This window comes from Panicum virgatum, chromosome 1K, assembly GCF_016808335.1.
Source record: "Panicum virgatum strain AP13 chromosome 1K, P.virgatum_v5, whole genome shotgun sequence".
Lineage (NCBI taxonomy): Eukaryota > Viridiplantae > Streptophyta > Magnoliopsida > Poales > Poaceae > Panicum > Panicum virgatum.
In genome coordinates this window covers 34106066-34126374 of record NC_053136.1, presented here as the reverse complement: position 1 = coordinate 34126374, position 20309 = coordinate 34106066, and the positions used below count along the sequence as shown (strand labels likewise).

The 20309-nt window shown below is 42.5% G+C and overlaps 3 protein-coding genes and 1 long non-coding RNA gene across 8 annotated transcripts; 3 read left to right on the top strand and 1 right to left on the bottom strand.

The window, feature by feature from the left end:
* On the top strand, window positions 1–9218 carry LOC120703816 (histone deacetylase 15-like). Of its 3 annotated transcripts, none has more exons than XM_039988010.1 (18): window positions 1–186; window positions 1307–1768; window positions 1884–1974; window positions 2713–2771; window positions 3297–3372; window positions 3780–3844; window positions 3920–3975; window positions 4110–4233; window positions 4331–4456; window positions 4561–4611; window positions 5207–5275; window positions 5788–5896; window positions 6292–6348; window positions 7096–7137; window positions 7220–7250; window positions 7598–7643; window positions 8011–8176; window positions 8716–9218. In XM_039988010.1, the coding sequence occupies exons 2-18, from the start codon at window positions 1334–1336 to the stop codon at window positions 8868–8870; spliced, it is 1758 nt and encodes a 585-aa protein (XP_039843944.1). In that variant the 5' UTR covers window positions 1–186; window positions 1307–1333; the 3' UTR covers window positions 8871–9218. The 3 variants fall into 3 exon arrangements, with proteins under 3 accessions (XP_039843944.1, XP_039843937.1, XP_039843929.1); XM_039988003.1 differs by lacking the exon at window positions 7096–7137 and adding an exon at window positions 350–859 and having other exon boundaries at window positions 4–186; window positions 6292–6371; window positions 7168–7250; XM_039987995.1 differs by lacking the exon at window positions 7096–7137 and having other exon boundaries at window positions 5–186; window positions 6292–6371; window positions 7168–7250.
* Window positions 9219–11618: 2400 nt separating this feature from the next.
* LOC120703782 (serine/arginine-rich splicing factor 6-like) lies at window positions 11619–16789 on the top strand. Of its 2 annotated transcripts, XR_005687258.1 has the most exons (3): window positions 11619–11824; window positions 13645–15667; window positions 16568–16789. XR_005687258.1 is itself a non-coding variant. In XM_039987956.1 (2 exons), the coding sequence occupies exon 2, from the start codon at window positions 13645–13647 to the stop codon at window positions 15586–15588; it is 1944 nt and encodes a 647-aa protein (XP_039843890.1). In that variant the 5' UTR covers window positions 11620–11824; the 3' UTR covers window positions 15589–16444. The 2 variants fall into 2 exon arrangements, 1 of the variants encoding a protein (XP_039843890.1); XM_039987956.1 differs by lacking the exon at window positions 16568–16789 and having other exon boundaries at window positions 11620–11824; window positions 13645–16444.
* Window positions 16790–18691: 1902 nt separating this feature from the next.
* Window positions 18692–19579, bottom strand: LOC120703796 (protein GL2-INTERACTING REPRESSOR 1-like). Of its 2 annotated transcripts, none has more exons than XM_039987968.1 (2): window positions 19452–19579; window positions 18692–19344 (listed from the first exon to the last, which is right to left on the bottom strand). In XM_039987968.1, exon 2 carries the CDS (start codon window positions 19333–19335, stop codon window positions 18919–18921), a length of 417 nt encoding a protein of 138 aa, XP_039843902.1. In that variant the 5' UTR covers window positions 19336–19344; window positions 19452–19579; the 3' UTR covers window positions 18692–18918. The 2 variants fall into 2 exon arrangements, with proteins under 2 accessions (XP_039843902.1, XP_039843910.1); XM_039987976.1 differs by having other exon boundaries at window positions 19442–19535.
* Window positions 19250–19688, top strand: LOC120703809. The gene is made up of 2 exons (XR_005687265.1): window positions 19250–19378; window positions 19472–19688. It is a non-coding gene; the product is annotated as an uncharacterized LOC120703809 (long non-coding RNA).
* The last annotated feature ends 621 nt before the right edge of the window (window positions 19689–20309 follow it).

Genomic DNA, 20309 nt, shown 5'->3' with positions numbered 1-20309 from the left:
CGCCCGCGCGCCGGACCCGCCTGGAAGCCGCTCTCCTGGCCGGCGGCCGCGCCCGCCCGCCCGTCGGTCCCCTGCCCAGAAGCTCCGCCCGCCGGTGTCCCAACCCCCGCCAGGCTCCTGTGCCGCCAGGCCGTCGGCGCCGCCCCACCGTTCCCCTCCCTCCACCGGTCCCCTCCATTGCTCAAGGTAAATCCACTGCTATTTCCCGTAGATCCATGCTGGATTGTTCATCCTTGTTCGTGTGTCAAAGATATTTGATGTAGATCCATGCTGGATTTGTTACATGGAAATCCTAGATGGTATTTTTGCTAGGTCATTTGTAGTCACAATTTTAATCTGTGGTATGTAGATGGATAAGAGGACCAAGGTATTCATTTGTGCTGCTGCTTCATATTGGTTCTTGTCGGTCATATCAATTATTGGTCGGTCTAGAAAAAGAAAACGAGTTGCAAGAAGGGAAGGGATTACTTATGCCCCAATGTTTGAAAGGGATAGGAAGAGGATTGACTACCTGAATGACAAAATTTGGAGGAATGACACTACTTGTGTAGACATGCTGAGAATGAACAAAGCACGTTTCTTTCGGTTTTGTCAGTTGTTTAGAGATCATGCTTTACTTGAAGATACCGTTCATATGTGTGTTGAGCAGCAAGTGGCAATGTTTCTACATACTGTTGGACATAATGTTAGGAATAGAGTAATTGCAACCAATTTTGGTAGATCCGGAGAAATGGTCAGTCGTTATTTTAACATAGTACTTCATGCTATTGGTGAGCTACGAGAGGATTATATTAGGCCCCCTTCATTGGACACTCCACCTCACATAGAAGGAAACCCAAGGTGGGATCCATATTTTAAGGTGAGCTATGAGCTGAACCTTATGTCATATTCTCAATTTATTTTTGAGAGAACCTTATGTCATATTCTCAATTTATTTTTGGGCATGCGAGGTTTTGGAAGGGTTTAATAAATTTTGCGTGGCAAAAGTTGGTAGATGACTAGATGAGCATCTATATCCATTTGAAACAAGACTATTTTTGGAAAGTAACTTTGCAAGTGTATACTAACGACTGTTGTCGCAGCGCTCAGCCGTTGATGTCTAATATGTATTTAGTAACGCTGAAACAACTGTTCTGTTATGGCTGTGGTCATTATGACCACTACATCATGTGGAATGCAAGTAGTTCTGCTGGCGCATAGTGAGATGTGGCGCGCTGTAATGATTAGTGAGATTAATAATTGTTTGTGCTTTTTTAAGTGTGTTTCTTGAGGGTTTTTTTCATATGCTGATCTTATTTATATGCAGATTTGAGATCACACTGGATACTTCCTTATGGCATCTGATATGCAACCACTTAGTGGCCATGAGATACCCACCCGTGCTGTGGAGAACTGTGGAGTTTCTGATCATACATGTCATGGCAAATGCCAAAGCTGTGATAGCGATGTAAAACCATCTTGTGCTGAAGTGAATGGAATTTCCTTGTCGTTTGGTAGTCATACTGATGGGAAGGCTTCAAAAGAGACCTGTGATTGCGCTGATCCTGATGGCTGTTTGATTGCCACAAATGGAAGTTGCATGGCTATTGATGAGCTAACACAGGAGTTTGAGAGAGAACAAGCTGGGGCTACACTAGAGGATCTGATTTTCTCTAACGATGAAGAGGAAGATGACAGTGACTGGGACCCTGCTAGTAGCCTTGTTATGAATAGGTGGTTTTGCTTGAATTGCACATTGCCAAATGTGGACGCGGTTATGTATTGCCTGGTAAGATTATTTTTTTGGTAGTCAGGAAAGCATTGGAACTAAATCGTATCACAGTTCTTCCAATATTATTGTTTTGACTCGTCTTCTTGCTTGTTATCTTGTCCTCATATTTTAGAATTGCCATGAGCTTAAGGGATCAGGTGTAGATGGATATGATGCTTTCAAAACTCAAATTGCAGAGGCAGCTTTGGTATCTCCTGACACAGGTGTTGTTTGCATTCTTTGCTATGTTTTGTCATTACTTTTCATTATCAAGTGTCAGATATTCATTTTAAATTTTATTGCTTGTTCCTTACTTTGGATATAGATCAAGATTGGTAGTGAATGATTATATTGAAAAAAAGGAAGAGAGATAGAAACATGAGAAGCTTGGGGTGAACTAAGTTAATCACTTAATTGACCTAGCAAAGTTTCAGACTAAGTAGCTAATACTGGTTAATTGTGTGGATTGAGAGTGGCCACATGAGGATGCTACTGAAATTGGTAATATACTAAAAAATAATTCTCTCAGAGAATCTTTTCAAGTAGGTATCCTTTGATCCATACATGTAATATGCATACATGTAATATACATGTAATATTGGATCAGAGATATATGGTCCAACACAGAGCCACAAACAGACATACACATTAGCACTGCCCCATGTTCCCAACTATGTGGTCAGTTTGCCTGCTCCATGTTCCTTACTGAGCTGGATAAAAGTCACTTTTGTTGTTTACATTACTTCTTCTATGAATTGGTGATTTAGTCCAGTTAATCATGTGACTAAAAATGTCTTATTTGCATGAAATGGCAGAGAAATAAAATGGTCTCACACTGAATGAGATAATGCATGTTCACCATCACACAATAGTTTGAAGAAACTGAATTCTTGCTACTCATTAATTTTTCATCGCCTAGTGTCTGTTTCAACTTTCTGATCTGCTCACACTATTCTATACAGAATTGTCGGAGGTGTCTACAGCGATTGGTTTTGATGAAAGAATGCTGCTCCACAGTGAGGTAAATAATGACTTCTGTAATTGGAGCTAGCAGATATGACGATATAATGTTTGGTTTGAGCTCTTACATCAATGATGGTAGCTATAATAAGTTTATGAACTGGAAGGATATTCTGTATAGATCTTAATTGCTGTTCACTTTGGTGACCTTTTTTGTTTGATTGCATGTTGTGTCTGATATAAGCCTGTTCGGTACCATATTAAAGAGTAAAATCAGAACTTAATTGGTGCTTGCATTTAAAATACCTACTTTATTTATTCAAATGTGATACCATGAGTTCTCCATTGTGCTGTTTTCTAAAAGATTATTTGAGCATCGCGAATTCCTTTTTTCTCTCATGCTACGCATCAAAAGAAAGTAAAAAAAAACCTGTTTCAACATAGGGTTATCCATATCCTTTCACTGATGTTTTCTATATTGTTTCCTGATTATACTGTTGAACTGATGTATTATATTTTTCATGCTATTCTAGATTGTTTCCTGATTACTGTTGAACTGAAGTATCACATTTTTTCATGCTATCAGCTAGAAGTTAAACCAAATCCACATCCAGAAAGACCGGACCGCCTTCGTGCAATTGCTGCCAGTCTTTCTGCTGCAGGTGCATACAATCATTTGCCTCTATTAATCTAGTTATTTGATTGAATTTGTGTAGCCTCTGATGTATTTTACACTGTCAAATATGGGGTTTCAGTTCTGCAATTATGTGTTACTGTGTTAGTTTAGTATAATGGTATTGTTTTGTGGACTTGGGGAAATCTACTTCAAGAAAATTCCGTTGCAATATTTTTTGTAACATGTTAATAAAAGTTACTAGAAATCCGGATATGTACAATCTGATTATATCATGCACTTTCTATTTTAGAAAAAAATATAGTTGATATTTAGATAACAACTGTGATCTTGTAGTAGTTACAAAAAACATGATTTCATGTCAACAAATTGGTTTGATGAGCATTCTTTCTATTCTTGTTGTCAATAGTACACACTCATTCTTATATACTTCAGGAATCTTTCCCTCAAAATGTGCTTTGGTACCCCCTCGGGAAATTACCAAGGAGGAACTTCTAATGGTAAGTAAGAGGTTTGCAGGTCTTATTCCTCCAATATAGATTTTCCCTGATAAATCAGATTTTGATAATTTCTAGGTTCATACTTCAGACCACATTGAAAGTGTTGAGCAGACAAAGAACATGCTTTACAGGTACTATTTGATTAGTTTTACTTAACTGTTTTAGTTTAGCTCTTAACTGTTTTGATTATAGTTAATGCATTCTTAGCATATCTTGGCATTTTTGTGTAAAAGAATCACTATGGGTTTAATCACTCAATTTGCAGTTACTTCACTTCGGATACTTATGCAAATGGACACTCAGCATGTGCCGCCAAACTTGCAGCAGGACTCTGTGCTGATCTTGCTAGTTTGATAGTATCTGGGCGTGTTCAAAATGGCTTTGCAATGGTATTGTGCTGATATTCTTGTATCTTCTGTTTTTTCATTCTGCACAGTGCACTGAGACGCAAATTGAACAATACTTATCGTGACTACTGGAAGACAGGTGAGACCTCCTGGACATCATGCAGGGGTGAAGCAAGCAATGGGTTTTTGTCTTCACAACAATGCAGCAGTGGCTGCGTTAGCTGCAAAAAGAGCAGGTGCCAAGAAAGTCCTCATAGTTGACTGGGTAATGGTCTTGCATAATTTCGTCTGTTCTAAACCTGTTTTATAGCAAATAATGCAAACTCATGTTAATGGTCTCATCAGTACTATTCTCAATTATTGTTGCAGGATGTGCACCATGGAAATGGCACACAAGAGATATTCGAAGGGGACAAATCTGTGAGTTGACTCCTTTCCTTTTATGTTTGTGGCTTTTCTTTTGTTTTTATGTCAGAATAGCAAAACTGAAACCTAGCATTGACTTTGTCTCATCCTCATGACATTCGCTTTATAGTAGCCTATTCCTTTTTAATCTTTTCCCTGCTATATGTTTGTTTTTCCCAAATTTACCATCTATTTCCTTTTTGATTAAGGATCGCTTGGAACAGTTAATAGCAGTGGTAGGTTAAATAATGTTCCGCTTCAATGTATTGCAGGAATTTTTACCAAACTCCTAATTAGAGCAGGAAATATTTACCCCGTTGCATTTCAAAATTATGCCCACCATGTCTTTTTTTATAGACATATTAGAACAAGGATGTGTAGCTATATCTCTCTTCTAGGGCTAAATTCTATTTGTCTATCACAACCGTTGGAATGCTATCCTAGGACATGGAGTTCAAAACCTTAATTTTATTATGCCCATGTGTTGTGAATCTTTTTGTACATTGTATTTCTTATGTGCACTATTCTGTACACTGTATTTCTTGAGCTTGCTAGCTGTCCAAATTTGTAGTTCTTATATGGAATATTTGTTTCCCTATTCTTAATTCAGGTCTTGTACGTATCATTACATCGTCATGAGTATGGAAACTTCTACCCTGGAACTGGAGCAGCACATGAGGTGACTCTCATTAACACCTTTGCAATATTAGAGTATTTGTTCAGACTGTATATTTGAATATTAAATTTGATATGATATGATGTAGGAATAACATGCATGATGGATAGCTCTGTTTTACTTATCAACAGTACTTGGACGTTTTAGAGTTAACCAATTGATTGATAGCCAAAATCATCATTAAGTGAGATACCCATATCTGGCTAAATCTGACAACAAAATCATCGTTAAGTGAGATACCCATATCTGGCTAAATCTGACAACCTTATACAATAGAGCATTATGACCCAAGTCTGAATTATATATATCACGTTTAGAGTGATGTAGCACGCACTGCTACTATTGTATACATCAAGTTGGACCTAGGCACATCTTCTGAACCAGAATGGTTGTCATTTCTTTTTGCAATTGGCATACCACCTTTCATCAATGTTTTATCCAGAAAGCTATGGAAACTTTGTATTCCGAAGTCATTCAATGTGTAAATTTAATTTCTTGCATGAATATCACCTTAGGTTGGAATTCTTGATGGTCAAGGTTTCTCAGTTAATATACCTTGGAGCCGTGGCGGTGTTGGAGACAATGACTACATCTTTGCTTTTAAGACTGTGGTGCTTCCAATAGGTAATTGGCATAAGAACATTGAGATGTGTGCTATTCTCGAAAGTTACTAGTGAAAGTAGTATGTAATTTGTAGAAGTCTATACTATTCTCAATTCATTCGTTGTTCATATGTGCTTTGTCTTCTAAGTAGACCTGGCATTTTAATCCTTATTAGAAAGACACAGAAGTAATGTATCTTTACCACATCAGAATGCTTGTTTCCATACTGCGGGTCTTTTTGGTTTCCTGTGGGGAGGTAGTATGCCTGCTTATATAGTACTTAAACCGTTTAATGTTCATGCCCTCATGGACATCATTTTTTCTTTTTTTGAATCCCTCATGGACATCTTTTTGGAATATTGTCCAACTGCTTCCTTACTGCAATTTTTATTGTTGTCAATCTCGTGTTTGCGCAGCTGCAGAATTTGCCCCAGACATCACAATAATATCGGCAGGATTCGATGCAGCTAGAGGTGACCCTCTGGGTTGTTGTGATGTAAGATTCCTTTTAATTTTGATTGCTAAATTCTAAAATGGCGCCGCCGCTGCCGCCGCCACACTCTTTCGGTGTTTATGCATTTCTACTTTGTTTCTACTGGGAAATGGTTGATTTCCTCCTCTTGGAAGTTAGGCTGACCTTCATTTTCTTCCGTCGTACAGACAATTTTGTTTATTTGGGCCTCCCCACTTGTAGAAGCTAGGTTTGCAACTAAAAAAACTTAACTAGAGGGAAAGGCATCCCTCAAGATGTGGTTACCACATGATGTTTATGTAGTTCAAACACAGGGCAGCAATGGGGTTTCATTGATGCTCGGAGCCCAACTTACGCTGAGAGAATCTTTGGTAGATTTGCAACTAGAGTCACCCTACTTGTACTTGAGATCTGCTTTGAAACTTAGATTCTGTCAAGGGTACAACCTCATGTACCATTCAAACTTGGGTCTAGGGATGATCTAGAACTTGTTACCACGGTATGGTTGCGAGAAGCATCACTATCTGGTTCCTTTTTTATTGTATGTGGCGGTAGGTCGATGGCGCTGTCAAAGATAAGACAATTAAGTTCAGCGAAGCTCCCCATTGGAGATATTCGAAGTGATACTTTACTTTCAGTGCATCCCTTGATTGACATTAGTCGTGCATGTGTTCTAGTTGGTCACTTGGTTGTTCCTGTAGGCTTTCAGGTGCTTCTTTGTAATGATTTAGTTGCATTGACTTTATAGGTTGTGCAATTACATGCAGCAGACAGATCGTGTCAATTCACGGTATTTTTTACAACCTTCCTTCTATGACAGGTTACTCCGATGGGATACTCTATAATGACATCCTTGTTAACTGCTTGCTCAGGGGGAAGATTGTTGGTGATACTTGAGGGAGGGTATGTACCCGATTCTTTTCTTAATTTAAGAAAGTTGAAACAAAATTTGAAAAAGGAATTTAGGTATTGATTGTTATGCTAAAAATGGTTGGCTGCGTTGTGAATGCCAAGTTGCTGCATCAGATCCAAAGGAATGATTGCCTGGATGCTGTTGTACTAGCATTGGCCTCTCCATGTGGAAACTTGAATGCATTGATATCCGTAGAGCTATAATTTCTAGGAAATGATGCCCTTCTTTTAAATAAAAAAAATCATCTTACTCTAATAAGTGTTCTGGTGGTAAGCATATCTATTTGAGAAGCCCCCCAACAGTACTCACAAATTGTGTTTGTTGTCATACCGTGCAGATACAATCTTCGGTCTATATCCTCATCAGCTACTGAAGTTGTTAAGGTCTGTATCATTTCTGATAACAGCAGTCACGTGAGAATGGGATGTGTAAATATGACAATAAGTAATTTATGCTTAATTTGAATCAGGTACTTGTGAATTGTCCAAAGAACAAAAGCAATACTTTATGTTCCTATGGACATCATAATTCAAAGGCCAAATTTCCTGGAATTCATTTCATTGCTTGCTTTTAGCATTTGGCAAGACAGTAATGCTAAGACGTAACAGGGCTGTGCAATTATTTAGTCATAGACATTTGAAAATGTGCACCTGACCACATTGTACAAATTGTGATTGCAGATAATTTAGCTTTCAATGCTGTCATCCGTTATAGCCGTGGGGTCATTATTTGCTTTTGTGACAAATGCAGGTCTTAGTTGGGGACGGTTCAAGTTTTGATGTTGCAACTGCACCATCAAAAGAGGGCTTGGAGACTGTTTTACAAGTACTGAAGATTCAGCAACAATTTTGGCCAATTTTAGGTCCAACCTATGCATCGCTGCAGGCACATCAGGGGTCGTTTTTTTCCAAATCTAGTGAGTAACCAAAACGCACAGCTAGCATCATGGATGATTGAATTACATAAACACCATGGAACCTCATACCAAGGCCAACTTGGCCAGTTACCTTTGACGCTGATATATAAGAGCTGTGCTGCGGCTTTGCTATGTTGATGCTCTATAATCAATTATATCAATTGTTTAATAAGAAGTGATGATCTGAATGGATGACATGATTGGAAGAAATCCAAGTGAGATTTGGGAACACATTAGATTGCAAAACAAAATATTTAAATATTTAGTTCAAGTGTTTAACACAAGAGCTTCAAGCGTCAAGGAAAAGCATTCACTGAATATTTCTTAAATTGCTCCTTAATGTTGAGCATTTAAGCTACATAAAAGATGCTGAATATTGATTTGGCTCTCTTGGTTAGTTCATTTCTGAGTATGTCATGGAGATCGGAGGCTATGAACTATCTGAGCATCTATTATTTTTTCTGTATGCTTGTTTTACTCATTACAAGTATATCTTGATTAGAAAAGTTCTGATATAATTCTTTATTTTGTATGTATAGCTAGCAAGAAAAGGAAGCATTCAGGAGTGCCAGGGCCCTTCTGGTGGAACTTTGGAAGCAAAAGGCTACTGTACAAAGCACTCTATGAGGGCCCCCTTCTGAGGAAGATCAAGGGGTTTGGACAAGGAAAAGCAATTGATTCGGCAGAGCCTTAGATGATATGCCGGACATGAACAGCATAGTTGTCTGACTGGGGTTCCTAAAGCAGTAGTTTGCATTTACCTAGAGCCAAGTTTTGACTGGTTTCTTGAATGGTGGTCGACCATTTTAGATGAAGTTTAACAGCAACCCCGTTTTGTTGACGTGTGGTGTTTCAGCCGATGTATCATCTGAACCTTTTATTTGGCTGGTTTGTACCATAAGCCTCCAGGCTTCAGCGTTAGCAACATTGCATGATTGGAGTTTGCATTCCCGTTGGGCTATTAGAATGCCATTGATGTATGTAGCAGATTCTCAATTGGAATACCTTGAAGATTTTGAATGACATCTCAGTATTTAGCTCCTGTCATTGCGTACCGCATTGCGGATTTTGTTGTGTGACTGTTGTCTGATGCGCATTTGTTGCTCTGCGGGGACACCTTTGAAGTGCACTTAAGGCATGGGATCTTCAAGTACCAAATGTGAGGCTAACTGTGTTGTTTTAAGGAAGTTGATTATCTGCTGCATAGGAGTTAACCGCATGTTACCGCAGTCACTTTTATGCTTGTGCTTCTGATCTGCTCTGATAAATCCTCGGCTACATGCCTACAATCATCCATTAATGTTTTGATAAGCCCTCTTGCAAGAAAATCACATCACTGCTCAAACTGATTGACTACTAATCCCGGTTGGTGTCTGAGCAGGATGAAGACATGAATTCCGATCTGATATGATAATATTCGATGTCTAAATATTTTGCTGCAACGTTTTCTTTTCGCGAAAAATTACTTCGCTGTGACTACAAAATTCTGTTAATGCAGGACAACCGCTTGTGGAAAGTTTTATTTTCCCATGCAAATATAAGTATTGATACAAAAGTATATTTGTGCGGCAAAGCCTTTTGTCATTCTTCGCCAAGATGCCTTTCGTCACAAGCACAGCACGCGAAGTGTGTGTTGGTTTAGCACTTGCTCACTCCATGGTGAGTGCCTATGGCCTTTGGGACATGTGTTGGCTGAAATCCACAACCATGGCATTAGCATTTAGAAATATATAAAACAGATCTTCCAATATATAAAGGAAAAACTCCATTTTTGACCATTCAACTATCACCTGAGTTCGATTTTGGCCATCAAACTCCAAAACTGGGTATTCTTGACTATCAAACTATCAAAACTGTTTATATTTAATCATTTGGCTGTTTTGAAGGATAGTTTTGTTGATGTGGACGACACGTGGTAGTGGGGCCCATATGTCAGCTTGTCGCCGCCCGCTGAAGAAGAGCTGTCGGCGGCCGAGAGCGCCAGAGCAGAGAAAGGGAGACAAAGAGGAAAGAGGAGAGAAAAAGAAGCTGACATGTGGGCCCCACCGTCATGTGTCATCCACATCAGTAAAACTACCCTTCAAAACAGCCAGATGACCAAATATAAACGGTTTTGATAGTTTGATGGTCAAAAATACCCGGTTTTGAAGTTTGATGGCCAAAATCGAACTCGGGTGATAGTTGAATGGTCAAAAACGAACTTTTTCCATATATAAATCATGCACGTTGAGAATGTCGCTGTACAGAATTCAGCCAACAAATAAATAGGGTGCTCATCAGTCTTCTCTTCTTCCTCCACCTCCTTTCGAATGGATGTTTAGAGTATCCATTGATCATGGAGAGATAGGAGGCTTGAGTTCCCCTAGCCCCTATGGATCCGCCACTACACTTAGAGCAATCTTGTAGTGTCCATATGTAGTATCTATGTTGCTATGACATCAAGACACCATCTTTAAAAATTACACTCCACAACCCATGATGTCTTGGTGTGGTTTTCTATTAATCTCATTATCTCTTCTCCACTTATCATATTTGGTCTCTATATATTTATTACGAAGACATCACTTCACTCCTGATGCGTCTAGCGCTTAGATTTTCGTGTTGACACTGGATCTTGCATGAGACCCGGTTTCTCCCTCTCTCTCTATCCACTCTCTCATTTAGGCCATATCTGGATCCCCTTACTAAAGTTTAGTTGGCTAAATTTAGCAACTTTAGATCCAAACGGATCCAGCTAAAATGTTGCTAAACTTTAGTTGGATCTCAAAAAGGAGCTTTAGTCATTAGCCAGCCAAGAATTGCTAAAACTTGCTAAAAGTGAACAAAATCTAAAATACCCTCACATTCACTCCAGCGGTGGGAGTTGGCAGTAATAAATGAAGGATATCATGGTTATTTAGAAGGGTTTAGCCTAAGGATTCAAATAACCTCTGCTAAAGTTTAGCAACCGAAGTTCTATTTTTTTTAAAAAAAAGAGTTAATTGAATTTGTGCAATTATAATTCTCCTATATTTGAACCACGACACTACTTCTCATGTAACTGTGTTAGTGCCATTACAATTCACCCGATGTGGGAGTACGCCACTTTGTACGCTAGACACCGAGTTGGGTCTAGTTGCAGGCGCCTGGTTCACCTAGTGCGGGACATATTGGAGCATGCAGGAAACCAATCACACCCCAGTTACACTATAGCATGTTCTGTAAAGCCTACGAATCACCGTTACGATTGGAAACTCGATATACCCGGATCTGACACGGTCCGATACGTCGAGATACGCCCAGACAAACATATCGGATTAATTTGATTTAAAAATAATAATTTAATTCAATACGCGTCCGATACTTAGCGATGCGTCCTTCCGGTACATTTCACTGTGACATGGGTCGGTTTTGTTGGGCTTCAGCTTCAACTGGGCTTCCAAATGAGATGTCACAGTCAACCGGTCTCGATCTCACGCTGTCACGCAGCACACCACTTCTCTCTCTCTCTCTCTCTCTCTCTCTCGTGGACTCCTGCCCTGCGCCGCCGCCCCTTTCGCCGGCGGCTGGGAGCAAGCGCCTCCGGCCTCCGGCCCTTTCGCTGGCGGCTGCGGGAGAGCACCTCCGCCTGGATCTACAGCCACCGCCCGCCGCACACGGGAATCCCAGGTAACTTGCCATCTGAACTCCCTGTGCGAGAGGTAGATGATAAATGGATTTAGGATGTTTCCATGCCCTTGCATTTCGTTGTAGATACGTAACACGTAACAAGCATGCCTAGTGGAAGTTTACCTTCTCCATCGCCTAATCAGGAGATGGTCTGCATAAACCTATAATTTGGCCTTGTGCCTTGAATCTCTATGTTATGTAATGCACTGTGTCCTTGTGTTTGGCTGTTTGCCTCTCCAACTTGAAATAATTGCTACGACCGTGCCTGTTTATTTATCTTGCCTGTTCAGGACTACTTGCTATAGTTTGTCTTCCCTGTCTTGAATATTTTGTTATGTTTATTGAGAAAAATAGAAAAAAATGATTTATTTATATATATTAGATGTATCGGCGTATCCTGGTTTTTGGAGATTTGCCGTATCGGCGTACCCGTATCGCATATCGGTGAAACGTAGTGTAAAACCATACATTTATGCAGGCTTGGGTCAGCTCAAGATCAACTTGAATTTACCTAATGATGTCGGCTCTATTAGATTTTTTATCTTGCTCTTTTCCTTGAAGCTTCTTTGTTCTATCTGGTTGTGATTTTTGAGAGAATAGTTTTACTGATTCCATTGGTACTAGTAAGAGGGTGAAGTATGCGCTAATTTCATTAATTTACTATAATGATCCATGCATCACTTCAGTAATACGACTTGGAGTTTGATCAATTTAGTAGTGTTGGTTTTGCGAAAGAAGTAGGTGCCAATCGCTGGAGTTCATTTCTGTTATGTACCCTTGGATGGCTATAAAGTTGTACTCATGTCAGCATGAGTAGTTGTTAAGAACTATGCAGCACGGATACGGATACGCGTATCGGTATCGGGCCGATACGGATACGCGGATACGTCCTTTTTTCAAAAAAACCGATACGTGGATACGTTTTATATTTTTTAAAATAAAATAAACAATGTGCACGTTGAAAAGTCATATATTCATATGTATATTTATGAGAAAATAGAAATTACAGGAACTAAAATGTGAGAGAATAGAAGTTTTAGGGACTAGAATGTGAGAAAATAGAAGCTAGAGAGACTAGACTGTGAGAAAATAGAAATTCCATGGACTAAAATACATCACAACTTTAGTTATTCATATGTTCTTTACTTATTAAAAAAGATAAGGGGCAAAACGCAAAAGAGCCCATCCTTATCTGTTAGATGAACGGCTACCGCTAGTCTCCTGTTCCTCTACCGATCGTCTTCTTCCCCAAATGCATGTGACCTCTCTCTCTCTCCGCCGGTCCCCCGCGACCATCATTCTCTCCACTCTCCAGCTTGTTGAGGCTCCCATGGCCGTCGAGGTCGACGCAAATGAAGAGCTCCCTAAGCTAGCGCCTGCCGCTCGGGGCAGGGGCTAGGACCGGCGCAGCGGTGGCGAGGTCCTTTCGGCCCGTCGCTGCCGCAACGGGTGGCGCTGTGCGCTCGCGCTGCCTTCTCGGACTCGATCTTTGGGCCGGGGGATGGCGGCGCTAGCTCTGCAAGCCGACTGCAGACCGCCGCTCTGGCCATATCGGGATGCCAGATACGTATCTGACGGTGTATCCGATTTTTTTCTTTTTTATTTTTTCTCGGATACTTCGTGGATACGTATCGACGGTGTATCCGTGGCGTATCTGTATCGGATACGTATCCGATACGGGATACGCCACTACCTTGCCGTATCGGGGTACCATAGGTTAAGAATTTAGTTTAGCACTGCTATTGTCATGGCATGCTCTCTTTAATTGTTTCATATTAAATTACTGAGTGGAATTCTCATGGAATATTTTTCTGTCATAGATGTCATTACATATTGGTCGGCTTTCCCAAGATGTGCGGCAAAGTTATCTGGAACATCTTTTCCGGAGGTTTGGCCGTTGCACTCTGAACCTGAAAGATGGATATGGGTTTGCAGTGTATGATTCTGATGATGATGCAACTCGGGCCCTACGGGCCCTGCATGGGAAATATGTTTGTGGGGAGCGCATCACTGTCAATTGGTCAAAACAGCAGCCCAGATTTTCTCAGGGTTTCAGGAGGAGTTCAAGATTCGTTGAATCATTTCGTGGAAGGAACTTTAGAGATGCTCGGAACAATGTTAGGTTCAGGGATTCTGTAGCTCGGAAGAATCACCCAGCAGATCATGATCATGGTCATAATCCTGATGCTGTGCCAGAAAAGGAATCTGATAAGTTTGCGGAGGTTGTCAATGATGCTGAAGAAAATGATGGTGGTGATCTAGAGGAGGTAAAGAGGGATGAAGGTGGTACAATTGATGAAGATCCAGGGGAAGTGAAGGCGGACGAAGGTGGAAAAGATTATGCAAATGCAATTGAACATGACAGATGGGCTGAGACTGGAAAAGGCACCCCTGGTGGAGATGGTGATGATTTTGATCGCTATGAGCCTTATCATGGATATGATAGGCAAGAAGAAACAGAAAATGTGACTAAAGGAAGCTCTTATGATTCTCGTGAACACATGCATTCTTCAGACAAGTGGCAAGAGCACTCGGATAGGCGTGTTGACATCAGCCATGATAAATCAAGATTTCCTCCAACCTGTTACAGTTGTGGCATTACTGGCCATGTTGCACATAATTGCCCTCAGGGAATAGATGATAACTTCAAAGCAAGGAGAGATGGATTGAACTTCAGGGAGAAATGGCAGCTGAGGCAGAGAAGGTTTGGGTCTCCCTCAAGGAGGCGACCAGAATTTCATGTTGATCCTTTGGATCAAACAAATTATAGAGTTCAAGATGGTAGGAAACCATTTTCTGATAGGAATATGAGAGTGCCTGGGTTGAGTACTGCGCCCAGAGACAGCAGAAGACATGCCCACTGCAGTGAAGACATGCCACAAACCAATAAGGAAGCACACAAGAGAAGCAGATCTGAAAGGTCACGTGGATCAGGCTCTTCTGAACCTTCAAGGAACTCTCACCATGATAATGTTAAGGGATCTCATTCCAACAGTTCTTCCTCAGATTCAAGATCTAGGTCGCGATCCCGGTCTCGATTCAGAGCACATTCTCCATCATATTCTGCACATTCTAGTGCAAAATCAGCTCAACCAACTGAGCAGGAAGGATCAAGATCAAATATCAATCATCCTGTTCCATTTTCAGTATCTGCTTCACCACAGCATAAGTCATCATCTGATGTAGAGAACAAAAATCTAGATGGCCTGACAAATTCTCCCTTGGAGGACAATTTGGAGTTCAGGACAAGATCTGAAGTAAAAGATATGGATGATAACAAGCAACAAGGAAACGGTTCAGTACTGAACAGCATGGTCCTGAATGGGAAAGCGCTTGCTCCTGATAAGGATGCTAATGCTGCTGGTTGCACAGGGGTTAACTTTGATAAGAACTTGATTGATGATAATGCTACCAATGGAATGCAAAGCCAGAATGCCAACTTTGATGACTCTTCATCAATGAAGTCAAAGCAGGATGTTGTGGTCAAAAATGGGAGAAACAAGTCATTAAAGCTAACAACTAATGAAGTGATCACAGCTCTGAAGCACTATGGGGTGGAGGCACAAGAGGATTCATCAGATCAACCTGTGGAGAAGTACTTTGGTGCTGCACGCCTGTGGCCTTGGGAAATCATTTACTATCGCAGGCGTAAGAAAGGTCCAATATCTACAGAGAATTATGCTAAGCGACTTGAGCAGAACAAAGAATTCGGTATTGTGGATCAGTATGTCAGAAGCAGCAGTGGTTGGTGGGAGTGCGATTGAAGTGTCAGGTGTCTACTTGGTTCCAAGGCTTTACATGAATATGTCCTTTGTGCTCATGATGCATTTTGAGGATGACGAGGTTTGTGTGCTCTTTCTAGGTTTCATTCTGGCTTGTTTTAGGGCATGTTTGAATGTGAGGATTAGACCCAATCCCTTCAGACTTGGAGGGAAAATAATCTAATTTTCCTGCCAACCTGAGAGGATCAAGTGTGAAACCTACCAAACAAACATGAAATTTTCATTCCCAGTATTAGTGTTCTGTGAACCACAAGTAATAGGTGTTTCCGTAGCCTACATGAATAGAGCCATTAAAACTAGAACCAAAAGTGATAGGTCTTTTCATTGCTATGATTCTTATGGGTAAAGTTTATGCCTAAAGGCTTCATGTTGGAAATGGCACTGCACTCTTTTGTCAGTGTTATACAATCATCACAGCACATGTAGATGTTGGTATCATTTGTCCATCTCATGTGTCTTTTGAGTCGCGATGCTTGAAGGTTCGATCCCAGTAGGATCATTTTGATGGGCAACAGACATCAAGGAACAGCCTCGTGTCTAGCAAATCCATGATGAAGATGAAAAACTTGTCTCTCCATCAAGGTCTAGATATGTAAGGATATTATATCACAAGTAATATTTGTAAGCGGTTACCTTGGCTTTATGTATGACATTAGGCTTACATTTGTCATCAAGAGCACATTAATGAGAGAGATATGGTCCTTCCTGAGGCTTTCTTTCTTCTTCATGTGGCTTCTCTATTTGTGATTGTTAGCTAGTATTGAGTTGTTAGTGTGGAAATGTTGCTGTTTGGTGCGTCCTGTGGGTTGAGATTGAGAATGATCATTGTTCGGTACAATCTGCACCAGCAAGGAACTCCACCTATGGTATTCTCTGTATAGTTAGCAGCTTGTGATCTACTGGCTTCTTGCTGCATTACCAGCGGGTGCTACTCAGGGTGATGCATTTCATTGATATGCAGGGAGTTCTTCCCCCACATTACACAACATTTGGATAGGTCCAACTATACATTTGCTCATTTCCTTGTTCCTTTTTGGAGTTTGGAAGGTCAGTGAGGTCCTGTTACAAAGGTACGCAGAGAGAGTTTGCAACTTCTTTGTTAATAACTGGATTGCTTTCCCTGTTTTTTGCCTTAATGGTTCTCTGCCATCTAGTAAGCTTTTGTTCTGCCTCTTGCTGCTAACCTTTGTGTTACTGCGAGGATTATTTCTGCTAAGCTTTATTCTTTTTGGGGCGTTGATGAACTCATCTAGTATGCTCTTACAAATCACGCGCTGCTGGCCGCATCAGCCCGACGGGCGGCCGTGCGTGCAATGTTGACGCTGCCTTTTTGGGTCCATTGCGAGTGGTGACGCCCTGCCAGCAGCTCGTCGTCGTGCGCCCCTCTTGTCTGCATCTCTGTGAACGGCGCTCCTGCCATCTGAGTTTTGGTCACGCGACAGCGCTGGAGAGAACGCACAAGGATTTTCCCGATCTTGCATCAGAGGACGCCGACCCTGAACGCGCGCACTCATCAATGGCGGGTGGCATCAGGTTGGTAGATGTTGCATCGTGTGGATTTGTCGCTTCAGGTTGATGGTTTGGCCCGGCCGTACAAGGTTCCGTTCTCCTTCTTGCCGGCTCCAAAAGCTATGGCATTGGCAGCCTTCCCTAAGCGTGCTACTGCAACCAGAACTGAAGAAGCAAGCACAGAATCAGTGTCCGGCACTTGAGCAAGGAGTGAAGCCGTCTGCCAGATCAAGAAAAGTTTGGCTCACTTTTTTTTTTTGCAATAAGGTCTTGACAGTAAAGTTCTTCTCCAGCTGCAGCTTGATGTTTGTACTAGCTGCTACCACGTCAAAGATGGCGTGATTAGTCCGTAATTGTAGTAGTGGTAGACGAGAGGACAAGGCGGGAGACGTGAGGCGCATCCCGTCTGAATCGCCGGTGATGGGGATCTGAATAGCTGGGGCGCGGTGGTGGTGGCGGTGGCGGCGAAGTTGACCAAGGTGCCGCGGCAATTAAAGGTCGCCGCGTCGCGATGCACGCGCGCACGCGGGATTTCATCTGTGGCCGTGTTTGGTTGTAGGGAAAAAATTTTCACTTTATTTTGACCACTAATTTAGAGTAGTAAATGAAGTCTAATTATAAAACCACCTCCACGGCCCCCCGTGTAAATCGCGAGACGAATCTAATGAGGTCTTTGACCGCGCGATTAGAGGATGGTTACTGTAACATTACTGTAGTAAATCATTAATTAATTATCGTCATTAGATTCGTCTCGAAAAGTTACACTTATCTCTAAAAAATTTTACAAATAGACTTCATTTAGTACTCCATGCATACGAGATTTTTTTTTCGGAAACTTGCGCTGATTTTACCGAACACGGCCAGAATTTCAGATGGGAGGGAGGAGGGGAAGGGAAAGCCGTGCCGCGTTGGTTCATGGAGCAGCCTGCCTGACGACGGGGGGGCTTTAATTGGCGTATTCATTGCGTCGCGTCATGCGATGCGATGCGATGCCTCTTCTTCCTCCTCCGTCCGGCTCAACTGCCCCCCGCTTCCCCCATCGCCCCTTTAATCTGACGTGAAAACTCGGTCGCACGAGCTTGAATTCAGAGGCTGCGAGATGATGCAGCAGCACACGGCTCTACTGTTCTTCGCCCTTCCCTTCCATGTTCTGCTTGAGTCGTTTGATTCCGAGCTCGAATGATGATTACTACTATGCTACTCCCTCCTTCCCTGTTTATAAGGCATACACGTATATCAAGATTCAAACCTTGTCATCTTTGACCAATAATTTGACTATTAAATTTTTATTTTTATAATGCAAATTTCATATGATTGGATTCATAATCAAATATATTTTACAATGATTATAAGTTTATAATCAAAAGTGATATAATATATGATAAATAAATGGTCAAAGTGTTGTTTAGAAGACCGTGTCATATTCCACCATGCCTTATAAACGGGGAAGGAGGGAGTACTAGAGTTTGTCGCATCGATCGCCATGGAAAGCTGCTTCTTTTTTTGCTTCAATTTTTATGCTGTCCCGGGTGGCGGGGAAGAGCAAACAAAAGTAAAAATCAAACAAGAGAAAACGTGGGAAGATCTCTTGTTCCATTCCTCTCCAGTGTATCCGTGATATACCACGGTTACCACCTCGCCGGCGCCGGAGATGACATATCATGGTTACACTGGAGCGAGCAGTTCTTGTTTTCTTGCGACCGATTCATGGGAGCGCTACTGGTGCTAATTAATACTGCTAATACTCGGGCTAATTTTGGGGGGAAACTTCTGGTTTCTTGACGCGGCTCCGCGAGCGGACGATCATGCCCTCCTGTTCCTGCCGCCGCCGCCGCTGCGGGTGCCATTGCGGCTGTGGCCGTCGCCCTCCCGGCCGGCGGCGGCGCGGTGCAAGAAGTCGAGGAGGACGGGGCTGCGGCAGCGCGGGCAGCGCGGGTCGGCCTCGGAGAGCATCACGTACATGAGGCAGCGCGGGCAGGCCGCCAGCACCATGGACGTCGCCTCCGGGCTGTCGGACCACTGCAGCCCGTGGCCCTGGCGATGCGGCGGCGGCGGCGGCGGCTCCCGCTCGCCCTCCGACGACAGGCACGAGCTCGGCGACGACGACGACCACTCCTCGTCCGACGAGGACAGCGGCGACGCCCTCCTCTCCGCCCCTCCCCGCGCCGCCGGCGCCGGGGGCGACAGGTGCAGCTTCAGGTCCAGGGCGCCCCGGCTCATCGCTGCTGCCTGCAATCATATCCACCAAGCACACATGAGCAAGGTTAATCATCACTGATCGATGGCATACTACTGCTAATGATAGTACTAATAAGAGAGGGCTTACAGCAGCTTACTGTTTTGCGATGGTCTGCAGCCGCAGGTGTGCTCCTCTGCTTCCTCTGAGGAGTGAGGAGGGCTCTTGGTGTGGGGAAGAAGAAGAGCTTGGCAGCAAGTATTTATAGCCAAGCCCAAGCCATGGAGGTCAATTGGTTTTCTTAAATGCCGCACTGTTGAGGAGTACTTGCATCTTGGCTAATCGGCCATATTATACTCCACCCTAAACACACTCACTCGTCACTTCATTGCCCACATTCATGTTTCTGTTTTATGGGGCGGAGAGGTCAGAGGTGGTGGTGGTGGTGGCGGGCAGCCTGGCAGTGCCGCAGTGGCAGAGGCGACGCCGATCCAAGAAGCAATGAGCGATCGGCGGTGATGGGGGATTGGTGGTGGAAAACGACCGGAGGAAGGTGGCGGCGGCGGCGGCGGCCATGAGAGGGACGGACACAGGTAGGTTGGTCGCCGGCGATGGGCTGTTGCAGTCGTGGCGGAGAACCGTGATCTGTCTCAGGTTGGAAGCCAGGTGCCCCAGGTGCAGCGACGGGACGTACGGCTCTTTTGGGCTGGTCAGTACTATAGTTGTTCGGGGAGTAGGATAAAACTGGATTATCTTCCCTTACCTTCCGACCCAACTTCTTCATGTCATGTTTGAATTTCGAAGAACGGAATGCGTTAGATAGCAGTACTCCCTCTATTTCAAAGTTTTTTCCAAAGTTTCGATCGTTTTAGCAAATTTAGATACATAATTTTTGTCATGTACCTAGACATATACTCATATATATCTAGACATTATGTAGCAAAAACTATACATCCAGTAGAGTTACTGAAATGGTCTACAATTTACAGTAGAACGGAGGAGCACGTGATTAGAGCGA